General features: G+C 39.4%; 1 protein-coding gene across 3 annotated transcripts in view; it reads right to left on the reverse strand.

Annotated features, from left to right (window-relative positions):
* MCF2 (MCF.2 cell line derived transforming sequence) overlaps positions 1 to 12893 on the reverse strand; it is a 123833-nt gene that overhangs the window by 52346 nt on the left and 58594 nt on the right. For all 3 annotated transcript variants that reach the window (XM_075187311.1, XM_075187312.1, XM_075187313.1), the window contains 6 exons: positions 10584 to 10698; positions 9007 to 9126; positions 8557 to 8748; positions 6916 to 7107; positions 2924 to 3095; positions 473 to 561 (listed from right to left, as the gene is read on the reverse strand). In XM_075187311.1, coding sequence (XP_075043412.1) covers positions 473 to 561; positions 2924 to 3095; positions 6916 to 7107; positions 8557 to 8748; positions 9007 to 9126; positions 10584 to 10698 — 880 coding nt within the window. The remainder of the gene's footprint in view (positions 1 to 472; positions 562 to 2923; positions 3096 to 6915; positions 7108 to 8556; positions 8749 to 9006; positions 9127 to 10583; positions 10699 to 12893) is intronic.

Here is a 12893-nt window from a genome sequence, read left to right on the forward strand (position 1 = left end):
CCATGATTAATTTAGTAAATTTATAAATGCTTTAAAATGCTGCAAACAGACTTTGAGATTATGATTGTGTAAAAAAATAAAAGTAAAAGTACAAATATGCATGCATGTGTGTTATTATTCTCCACCTGACCCTATGACATCCAGATAGGACACGCTCTGAGATGAGCAACCAGTAACTAGAATGAATTGGAGGCTTTGCCTATTACAGTAACTAGTGAAACATGCCAGTAAACCACAGTGGACTTAATTAATAAAACATGTCAATAGTTGAACAAACACACGGTTTGTAACCCATAGCAACTAATCAGATTTCCTGAAATTAGTCTGACTACAAATATATATCTGGCTGCTATGACACGTCACTGATAGCTGCACTATGCTATTACATAAGCAAGTGAGTGCATAAGTCCAACCAGAGATGTCCACGCTATAAGTGGCGGCTAGGCATGCATCTATCCATTACTTTCGTTACCTTGCGGGAAGTTTGCATTTTCCTTGTGGTCCTTTTCCCTGGCAGTGTTATGTCAAATGAGAACTTCAGACTTGAATTGAAATCCATACCTTTATTTCAGGATCAAAAAAACAATATTACATTTGTATGATAGCCAATGCAACACAGCCATGTCTTGTCTTGAGTAAAACAAAGTAAAGCAGTAAAAGTATATATATATATATATATATATATATATATATATATATATATATATATATATATATATATATATACATATACACACACACATTTTTATTTGTACCTTTTAATACATTATCATGAAGGGATGACTCAAACACAATGTTTTATGATTAAAATAATAATTTGGGTACTAAACTTATTGGAATAACTCTGCCTGATATAATAGATTGAAAATGTAGAAGGGATCATTTCTTCCTGCAAGTTGTACCCTCCAACATGGAGTTTACACTTTAATGTATGCCATTATATAAAATAAGAGAGAAGAACAGTAGGGAACAAGTATGAACTTATTGAGGTTCAGTGCGCAATAGAATCTTCCCCCACCCATTTGACAGGAGCCCCGTTCTTTTGTCAAGGTGTAGATACTTAAATTGGCGTCTGGCCTAGATTGACCACAATGTCTGATGTTGATTCAATGGAAATAAAATTATTATATGTTGGTAAATGTGGTTGGAAGATAACCAATATCAACCTGTGTGTTTTGTCATCTTCTGAGTGCACTAACAAGCCCTAGTGATGGAATTAAACCCAGGCACTGATCATCTGGGTCTTTTTCATGTTGGCCACCTAAGTGTGTACCCAAATTGGACACTGCTCCTGCGCATGGTCAAGCATTACATTGCCTACATATTGGTCTCGCCCCTTTCAATTCAGACCAGCCTAGACATGGACACGCAGGAGTCGTCTGAGCTGAAATATTCTGTGCTGCTGTTATAATTCTAATGCTCTGATTGGTTACATGCCCACTTCATCTCACAACAATGAATGAAATATGTGATTTACCCTTAGTGAGATCAGCTTTAAAGCTCTGAGCCTGTCTCAGCTGTAACCATGCTATAGCTTGAAATAAGGGAATTTGTGCTATTTGGGATTTACATTTACTGCAGTTACAATATAGAAAATGAAAAGAAAATAGGAGAATTTACCACTGTTTCTTTCTCTAATGTCTGTAGCATTGGAAAAATAATAATACAATTATAAACCTATACAGTATAAAAATAAAGTTTAAATATTTTTTAAAAGCTACGTGAAGGAGAAATTTACTTTAGTTGAAAGTTATATGCAAGGCACTGGTTACAGAATGGCTATATAGAAGTGCTAGATAACATTAATATAAGTCACCAAGTTTCAGGACCATACCAAGAAACAAGGATACAGGCTGAATTATTTTATGCAGGACATAGAATTTGAGTGAATTTTGATATGTACAGTCGGTTGTAGGTCAATGTTCCTCAAATTGAGCGAGCATTGGCCTGTAGTGAAGGTGGATGAGAAAACTTGTTGTCACCTCTGCTGTCACTGCATTGAGACTCGGTTATCTAAACCTATGACCATAGGCCTGAATGACACCATTACCTGGAGAAAGCAGCATGGTCATTGCTCACAGGCTCTGAATGACTCAGGAACCTCTAGACAGCAGGCTAGTGAGCATATAAATAATAATGTGTTGTGCAGGTGCTGAAAGGATCTGCTGTCCATGTAAGAGGCTGGGTGGGGTGTACCGCTGGAAGATTTTAGTGGCAATGGGGGTACGTTGTGAAATATATGACTGACATTTGTTGGCACCAATATACGATTTATAATTGGCAATGAGGGTATTTATATGCAATATACCACAATATATCAATGCACATCATTGCATATGACATATATCACTGCACAGATTCCAGCCAATGTTTGGGGTCATCTATGTAACATATATAGTTGGCACTGTCAAAAATGTGACATGGCCTGTACACATTAATAGAAGAATTAATATTCTTATTCCTAGCCTAGGAATATAATTATATTCTAAGGGCTAGATTTACTAAACTGCGGGTTAAGTGAACTCTACAAAACGACAGCTAGAATCTGATTGGTTGCTATAGTCTTGATATATTACTTTATTTGTAGATGTGATATATATAGTTATATGTCTAGAAATATAAGGACCCATCCTCTAATTGATGACTGAAGAGGGCAAGACATGTTAGGTATAATGATGGTGATGTTACTGTATAGTAGCATGCCAGACATTTTTATACATTTTAAAATGAACAGTTACAGGATTTCCAAAAGTGTCAAAGTGTTTCATTAAAACTCATTGAACTGCTTATGATGCAGAAAGGTAGATATTATAATTTTATTGACTCTTAATTCCATCTTCACAAATTGATACTGGAAAGTTAAACAAAATGAAATATCATAATCACATTCAATGTGCAGAGGTGTATTACAAAAACAATTTACCATGCTTTGGGGAGAAAAGTGGTGATTTTGCCCTGGGGGGATTCTCAGGCCTAGGAGCCACTAGCTGTACTGGCCGCACTTGCTTATCAGCGAGCTTCTTGAGACAGGTCTGCCTGTTTTCAAACAGAACTCTTATATTTTCAATCTTGATGTGAGCAGCTTGAATTTGAGCCTGTTGGGTTAAAACAAACTGATTTACTTCAAGGAAAAAAGAAAATTTAAATTCTGCTTGTGGTTGGGAGTGTTTTTCGGACACTGTCTGCTCTATTTACGAATGTAAGTGAGCACACTGGGGTCAATGGATGTGAGGAAACACGGGGTTAATTCAACATCACCATTGCTGTGCCTTGTTTCTCACAAAATGTGTACTGTGATCAGTATACTTTTTAGCCCTGTTGTGTCCCCCACCCAGATCCTCCAACTCCCCAGTTATGTTATACATTATGTCTGTTAAAGAGCTGTAGCCATTCAGAGAATGTGTGATCATCTGCAGACTAGCAGAGTAAGGGGTCAACCCTGGAACAATATCCTTGATAATTAAACCAGCATTGATTATGGTGGTTTCAGGAGATCCTTTGTGTGAACATGGAATCTGTAGACAGCAAGGTGCTGTCACTGGCAGGCGGTCTGACACAAAGACGGGCAGCATCTGAGCCATGTCCAAGCCCCAGGAGTTAATCCAGGGAGATGTCAGTCACATCCCCAGTGATTAGGCTCTTTGGTTTGAGATCCAGGAAATTGCCTTGCTAATTTCATCAACAGTGATTCAGCTCCTGTTGAAGGCAATATTAGGGACTATATCAAGAGCACTTGCTGCTGCATCAGAGACACTCTCTGCAATCTAATAGAACTGAGAGTCAGGGCTGGTGTGTGCAGTTACAGCTCCAGCTGGACTGACAAAAGATTGCAGCAATACAGAAGGACTGCGAAGATTGGCCCTTCCTGCTCCTGGAATCTCTACGGGTCTTGGGGAAGATGTGGACACCTGCCAATCAGTATCACATGTTGGGCTGCGTCCCACGAGGGGGAAACCAGAGGGATGATGCCGGAAGAAGGCTAGGATTACGGTACGCCTAGATGCAAGTCTGGCCAGGGTGGTACACACTCAGTGAGCCAAATAAACGACAGTGAGCCAAATAAAAGACGCCTTCTTGAAAAGATGGAGACTCTGAGCCCGACATACACCTTCTGCATCACAGCCACACATCCAAGATGCCAGCCGTTGGAACAGAAGTAGTGGAGGCAGATGGGAAGTGATCGAGTGTCAACATCAAAGCATCGCAGTCGCAACTTGACTCACAGGGAGTTCCTCATGTGCATCGCCCAGGACTAGAAAGACTTGATCAGAGCATTCTGGTTAATGAAGGAGGATTCTTATCACAGGTCACCAGATAAGTCTTCTGGAACAGATGAAATGCCAGGGAGAAATAATCAAATTGGTGGAAGAAGAGGCTTCAGACTAGGGGCTAATAGATATCCATCTCTGGCTACTACACCAGTGCCACCAGATGGAGACACTACCTACAAGAGCTTCTTCGACCATCCAGAGAAGCAACTGCATTATATGTGGAGGTAATACCCCAGGAGAAGATGTCCCCACCAGCTGAATTCTATATGGATGCTGCTTTAGAAATGTTCCTTGCTCCCAAGCCAACATGGCTGGGTGAAGCCAGTAGCAAAGTGAATGTTGAGGAGGAGATAGCCAATCGGAAATGTTGCAACTGGCTGTTCAGTCTATTTTATTGGGAGAGGCCCATCATGACAGTTGTCCAGGAGAAAAGAAATCTACGGAGTCATCGCTACTACTGACAGCCAAGCAAGCAGTCAAAGGGAAGGGTTCGTTCACTGTGTCTTGGAACCTGCCTTGCCACTTGGCCAACCAGAAATCTGAGGCAATGGAAAACACAGATGACCCTGTTACCAATGAATCACTGAAGATTGCTGGTGAGGTCATGTCAATAGCACCAGGCATCCTGGAGCCACTATGTTTGCCTGTCAACAGTTGTGCATTTGGTGGGACGAGGAATGAAATTTGAGTAGTGAGTCTTGGGCAAGTAGCCCCAACATTTTTCTGTCACTTAGAAGCCCTTGGTTGAGTGTTTTGAGAAAGGTGGTAATGAATTTGGTGGATAGAGAGCTGTTCAAAGAGCCCACGTTTTATTGTCGTTGGGCAATTTTTGGCTGTGTTTGGGGGTGGGAAGGGCTGATAAAGGAATATTGACTGCACCACAGTTTACCAAGACAGATCTGCAAGATCCAAGCTTTCTATTTGTCCACTTATCATCTGCCTGGTGGCTTAAGATCACACCCGAACCTACCTAACCACCCCAACTAATCAGATCCCATGGGACACTGGTGGGATGGGGTATAAAATAACTGCGGACTGCTGCCTATAAGTGAGAAACCTGTAGTCCTGCCCAGCAGCATATATAGTAGATTGTGGCCATAGATAGAGATGTGGCCTAGAACTAAAATGTCGGGGAAGGATGTGAGGTAGTGAGGGGTTTAAACAACACCATCATTGCAGCACCCCATTTTTCATTTTGAGATCAGTATTTGTTAGCCCTGCCCAGACTAGCAAGTGATGGGTCAAACCTGGAACAATATTCCTCATAATTAAACCACCATTGGTTAGGAGTGCCCAACACAAAGAGGGGCAGCATGTGAGTCTGAGTCAAGTTCCATCAACCACAGTTAATCCAGGGAGAATTCCAGAGTTAATCACATCCCATTTATTAGGCTTTTTTGTTTGAGATCCAGGAAACTGCCTGACTAGTTTTGTCAACAGTGATTCAGCTCCTCTTAAAAGAGACCCATTGTGTGCATCTGATAGCCTCAGATAATGGGGAGCTAATGCTGGAGTGGTGGAAACATTCTGGCACATCTCTGCAACCTGGAAGATCTGAGTGTCAGAGTTGGCATGGGCTTATGGCTCCAGCTGGACTGACAGAACATTGGAGTGCTACAGATGGACTGCAAGGATCGGCAAGTCCTCTTCCTTCTCCTTGAATCTCTACGACTCTTGGGGTTCTGTGAGTCCACTAAAATCAGAGTGACAGTTAAGCAGCACTGCTACCTCGCCGACAGCATCAGGAGAGAAGCCCTAGCATAGGATCAGACACCCAAGGATGGCTAATTGAATACTGGTATGGTGCTGCATTTGTGTCCCTCGTGTGATGTTTGTCCTATCTGTCATAGTTTGATTTTGTTAACCATTTACTGAAAGTGCTACAATCATGATAGCTTTAGCAAAACAGGTAAGGGGCAATGGTAATTAGGCTAAGCAAACAGCAGGTTAAGGGTTCAGGCCGCCCTAGGCTAATATGCTTGTAGCGCACCCAATGCTTCCACCCAAGTCTAATACGCGGTAGGTAAAAACAAGCACTGCCTTAATTTAAAATCCAACTTCCTTCACCCCCCACCCAACCCCACCAATGTTTATGCTCCCTTGTTTGCTAAACCAAGCTCCACTTGGCTTTTTTTTTTTTAACACAGTATTTGTCACCCATATTGTTTTCATTAAATCAGAACTGTATAGCAGAATGGAGGCATGAATGAGCGCTACTGAAGGTAAAGATGTGAAGGTGGAGGAGGGGCTGCATCTATCCTTGTTTATCCTACTCACTTATCCACAAGCACCCTCCCAAGGATCAATCATTGTCTTCAGCCTTTACCATTGGGAATACACCAAGATTAAATCCTTACTACTTTTTTCTTTCATATTTTCTTTTTACTTTGGAGAACAACTATTACTTATATTTTATAATGAATTTAATTTTATACCCCTCCCTGTTACAATTTTGCCCCCTCACAAATTTAGCACCCCCTCCCCCCAACAGCCTCACGCCCTAGGCTTTAGCCTAGTCAGCCTATTGGATTGGCAATAAAAAGGCACTGATTTGAAATAGGAACGAGCAAGTGAAATGTCTGTTTTAGCTTGCAAACACTGCAACCCCCAACAAATATTTTTAAAAAGTAATACTATTTCTTACCTTCAGCTCATCCGTTAGAATGGACTCAAAATCGTACTGCAAAGTTTGTGGATCAAAGCTTAAGTCCAGAGATGAGCTGTCAAGAAACTTCTCAACATCTTGTAAAGCTTTCTGAGCCCCCTCTCTTGACTGGCACTTGTCCATTTGCTGGTTAGCTAGAAAGTATGCACCTGTATCGCAGCATTCAAGAACCTATAAAAACACAATATAAAATAACAATTTCCTTTAAGTTACAATATCATAAAAAACAACTATATTGTCAATGTTAGTGTTTTTCCGATGTATTGAGCAAGAAGGGGTGTGTGTGTGTGTGTGTGTGTGTGTGTGTGTGTGTGTGTGTGTGTGTTTGTAGGCACCTTGTATCTTTATAAGAGAAACCTCTTGTAAGGACAAGGGGTAAATGTATCAAGCTGAGATTTTTCTGGCGAGTTTGAAAAACCAATCAGATTCTAGCTATCATTAATTTAGTACATTCTACAAAATGACAGCTAAAATCTGATTGGTTGCTACAGGCAACATCTCCACTTTTCAAACCCGCCGGAAAACTCTCTGCTTGATACATATACCCCAAGGTGTCTGCATACACACAGCTTATTTGCACAAGTATGTTGTGGTTGTGAAGCAGGTCTTTCATCCTCCTTGGCCGCTTTTACTAGAGATGATTGCATAATGTCAGACATTGCTAAATTTCTTTGAAGCTGCAGGAAAATGCTATTGGTAAATGGAATCGGAAAGCTTGCCGGGGGAAACCTTCAGAAAGCAATCTCAGGCAACATCAGTCTCAGGACTTCCTTTGGCCATGCACAATATAAAAGACTCATTTGTTGTTATTTCTTGTTTTCTTCACTCAATGATCCTATTTGTAGACTCGTTACTTTTTGTTATTGTCAACACTGTCGTTTAACAGACGGTAACATTAAGTTATAGCAGAAGTAATATAGTTTTGTATTTTCTAATGAATTGCAGGTATTAAAAGGGACAATATAGTCACATTTGAATCATTTAATGTTTAGAAGTGTATAGTTTATTGCCATTTTATATTTAAAACATTGTAATAAAACTTTAACTTTTTACTGTTATTGGTGAGGGTGTAGATGGTTTTGTTGCTGATTGATGCTATAAACAGATACTTAGAATTATAACTGATTAAATGTTATTTCTGTCTACATCCTGAGTAGCTTCAGCCATATGAGTGAATGGGGTAACATACACATACACAGACACACACCCCGTTATTATAAATACATAAAACAGAGAGCCTGAATCTAATTCAAATGTTATTGTTCTAACATATGTATGTCAGTCTCCTATACTTACAAACATAAAATAATTAAAACAATTTTTTTGTGTGACATGGACCCCACTAACAAAACATTAAAAACAAGTAGGGCTGTTTTTCATTGAGTTTTTATAGAGGAAATGGTGTGTTTGGGAATAAATGTGACATAACAGGACTACTGGAAAATAGCTGACATTCCAGCAATTAATTCAATGATTACAAAGCTCTTAAAAGGAATTTGAAGCTATGCTGTACTGCACTTAGTAAGATGGGGGCTGCATGTTGTTGCAAACTAATATTAATTACTTTGTAAAAGAGGACATTCATTGTATCAGCGTAAAATAAATCACATATTAGCACACCTGCTGTAGCTGACTGTGTAGTTGATGTGTGGTAGAGAGACGAGCATGCTTCCTTCTTATCTCCTCAGACAAAACGTCCGATGCGTGACGCAACTCGTTGCATTGTTGGCAGATTAGATTGAGTGCATAATGATGATTAGCTGCTAGCTGGTGGCCATGTAAAATAACCATCTGTGACCTTTCTATTAAATCCTGTAACATAAACATGAGTTGCTTTAAATGAAAAATAATAATTATTATAATAATAATAATAATAATAATAATAATAATAATAATAATAACAACAATAACAATAATAAACCATTTGTAATGATAAAGAAATAATAAACAGAATTTAGGAAAAGAAATGGGATTGCATTATAATTTTCTCCATGAATCAAAAAATCAACCTGGGGGAGGTAAAAGGTACGACACCCACATTTTTCATGCTGTACAAATGAGCAAACTCACCCGTGACCTTTCCTCGAGACTATTTAACTCCATTAGTCGTTGCTTGACTTCAGATAAATTATCCCCTGTGTCTGGAAGACTGGTTTGTTGTGCCATGAGAAATTCTGTAGCATTGTTCAGCTAGTAAATAATATATTACAATGTATGGATATATTAATTTATTTCAAATAAATAAATGCACACCATAAACATTCAGTGCTATTCACAAAGGATACGTTGTTGGCATTCTTGTGAAGTATTGCGAATAGTAACCATTTCTTGGACTCTTCCAAATTTAAAGTTCTATGTGCAAAATTTCTTATCCATTCCCTGGATGACAAACCCTCCACAAAACTGAGCCGGTCTTGGATAACTGTCAACTATGCAGACTACTGGAAATGTATGTGCTAAGTGTGAAAATGTAAGGGTTATTTACAAGACTGTGAAATTGGAGCACCGCAGTGCAAATGCTGTTGTGAGTTCATGCGCCTACTTTTGTGTAGATGCACCCGTTTTTATGGGCCTTTGTAGGGTTTAGTGCATTAAGATACAGGCTATTGTAGGGATCCAAAACTGTGTTCCTTCTAGTGGGAGGAACTTTGCAAATTATGGTGTTCCTTATGGAATGTGCACTCATGTGAATTATATGAAGCCCACATTCATAAAAATGAGATTTCATGTTGTGGGATGACATATTTAAATAAGCATTAAGGGAAGGGGACAGGGGTAGAACACTTAAACACTGGGCCCAATAGCAGAATTTTTGGGATGTTACCTGGAAATTCGCTCTTAAGTCCTCCACTCTACTCTTCTGAGCATGCGCAGGGGGTCAAGCCCATGCATAATAAACTAAAAGCACAAATAGGGCTCAAGTGCGTATGCACCGGCCCCTGCGTATGCTCAGAAGAGCAGAGCAGGGGCCACCATTATAGCAGATAGATGCCAGGCTATCCTTACCACCAGGAGCTATAGTACCCGCATAGTCTGCTCTGACGGTAGTCGCACCATTGGTGGAGACCATGGCTCTAGGGGGTTTCTCTGCTCTAGCAGGTGACTGTTTCCCCATATAGGCTGTGACTCATTTCTCAAAATAAGAAGATAGTAGCGAAAGCAGCCCTTATGTTTCAATGACTTAAGATATAAATTGGCATTATAAGGCAGTATTTAAAGACAAACATATAAAATATTAAATTAAGTGAGTGGTCTTAAAGTGATAGTAGGCAGGAATTTTCCCTTTGTCCAGCATGCACATTTCCATCTCAGCTTGTACCCGCATATTGTACATTTAGTAAATGAGTATTTTTGTCTGAAAAAAACAGAATTACTTGGTCTATTTCCTAGTGACATACAGTAAAATACAACCAGCCCACATTCAATAAAACATCTCCAGACCTGTCAACATGACCCATTACCATAGTGTGACCATTTTCTTTTCCCGTTTTCTTCATTAATTTTCCAATTGCAATAATGTGGGTTGAGTTCATTGGTTTTAAATGCACTTAACACAACAGAATGTAATTCAGCCCAGGTTATTGTAAATGGAAAATGGGTGGTGAAAAAACAATATTACTGTATTGTACTGCACACTATTACCATACCTCTTGGAAATGCTGCTCAAATTTTAGTAGCTCTAAATATTGTTCCAATTTTAGCTGGTGTTTCTCCCAAAATCCATCAAACGCGCTTTCCATCTCATGTAACTGGGCCAGCAACCTTCAAGACACAGAAACGTATCAAGACCACTCCAAACGCTTTATGGAGTGTGGTTTATAGATACAAAGTCATTTTACTTTACATATAATTAACTAATGCGGAAAAATCCGTGGTGCTGAACTGCATTACACATTGACCAAAGGTCTGAAATTTGCCAGGGTAGTGGAGAGATATGAGGCATGTAATTGTCATACTCCTTGCCAACTCAGTAGATAATAACAATTAAACACTCATCACCTGCATAGCGGAGTCAGCCATATTGTGTGGTGAACTATGAGAATGCATGGGACTAACATTCAAGAAAATCCAGCCTACTAAGTGACTAGGACCTAGTGACATCACTAAAGCACCATTCATGACTATTGATATAGTCCGACAAAGAGGGTGTCTCTAGTGAAGGTCATTTACAAAGCTCAAAACAGCAGAGGGGCAACACAAACATTTTCTTTGGAAGTTCCATGCTCCCTGATTTGCAATGCAAGAAGGAAAATGACGGCACTTGAGGAGGAGTAGAAGCTGGCCCAGGCCAATGGGAGGACTTGGGTGAGTGAAAGCATTCCTTGCAATGTATAGAGTAGGCGCACCACATGCACTTTCCCAATGTAAAGCTATAAACACACAAAATTGCTACAGTAAGTACGACAGTCTTGATGTTCCCTCGCTATTATGATTCATTTAAGCCAGAAGTAAGGTTGCATCAAGCAGTATTTTGCAGAAAGACTGAAAAGTTTTATTTAATAAAAGAGATGGTTCTTGTTAGGAGAGTAGAATTTGATGCAACGTTTACACTTTGGCACAGTGCGCTACTTCTTTCCACACAGCTAGGCACACTTGTAGTTTGTCAATCTCCGGAGAGCAGAGAGTAGACATGTATTTTGATGGGCACTAGGCACACAAGTGTAAAACCAATGCATTTTGCACTGAGCATGTAGTGCACTGTATATATGACCTCTAATGTGTACAATTTAGGCTCTATTGAAATGCAGTACACATCAAGTGGTGTAGGAAAGACTATACTAAGCACAAATCACAGACAATTAACTTCGATGTTTATGTATGTACCAATCGCATAGCTTATAAGTGGGGGAAGCCTTCACATCCCAAAAATCCTACAGGCATGAAGGATACACCTAACTCAGCCTTACTTAAAATAGTGTATTAAACAAAAGGCTTCACACATATTTCACTTTCAAATGTGTGTTTACCCTCACTTTCTGTAAGAACTTCTAATTTGTTAAGGCACCACTAATCATTGCACAGTCTAATTTACTAAACTGCGGATTTGAAAAAGTGGAGATGTTGCCTATAGCAACCAATCAGATTCTAGCTGTCATTTTGTTGAATGCACTAAATAAATGATAACTAGAATTTGATTGGTTTCTACAGGCAACATCTAAACTTTCTCAAACCTGCACTTTAGTAAATATACCACTCAGTGTTTGGTGTTTCTTCTCCACAAACAAGAACTTTGATGCAGCAGTGGAGGTAGAAATATAATCTGAATTAATCATCTGTCAAGATTCTCTTTGATGTATTCAAACATGGCCTTCATTTCAAAGCATACACATGGGCCCTTGGGAGAGAGCAGCCATGTATAAAGTATATAGCACTATCAAAGATACAATGGGATGGGGGAGGTTATCAGCCTTCTATTTACTAATTACATTTGTATATTGAGAATAGGAATGAGGAACAAACAGTTCTGAAAATTTCCACTGAAGCTAAGTAAAGAAAAAACTTTAATCTTCTCTGAGCAATTTATGAAGCAAGAACAACCTCGGGAAAGACTCATAAAATTCCAAAATTACACAAATGTAGTGAAATAATAAATAATGTCACTTTGGCACAGTGTGAAACAAAGTTCTCAGGCCGAGGCTCAAAACATTGGTTCAAAAAGCCACTAGAGGACTGAAATGGGAACAAGTAGATGGAGAGATCTGTTAAATAAGCTTTGCAGCTGCAGAGACTGCATGTGCACATGTTGTGGTACCTAGGCCATCCACACCAGGCAACAGCTAAGACTATAGATTAACACAGAAATAGAATCTGTATAACAAGCCATCATTGGTGTATACTTGAAACTAAAATTCAAGAAAAGGTGGTCAATGTGGTTTAAAGTTTATCAATCTGAAACATTGTAGTAAGTGAATTGTTTGGACTAGTTAATTTTCCTGCATCTTCACTCAATCTGCAAA

This window comes from Mixophyes fleayi, chromosome 9 (genome assembly GCF_038048845.1).
Source record: "Mixophyes fleayi isolate aMixFle1 chromosome 9, aMixFle1.hap1, whole genome shotgun sequence".
NCBI lineage: Eukaryota > Metazoa > Chordata > Amphibia > Anura > Limnodynastidae > Mixophyes > Mixophyes fleayi.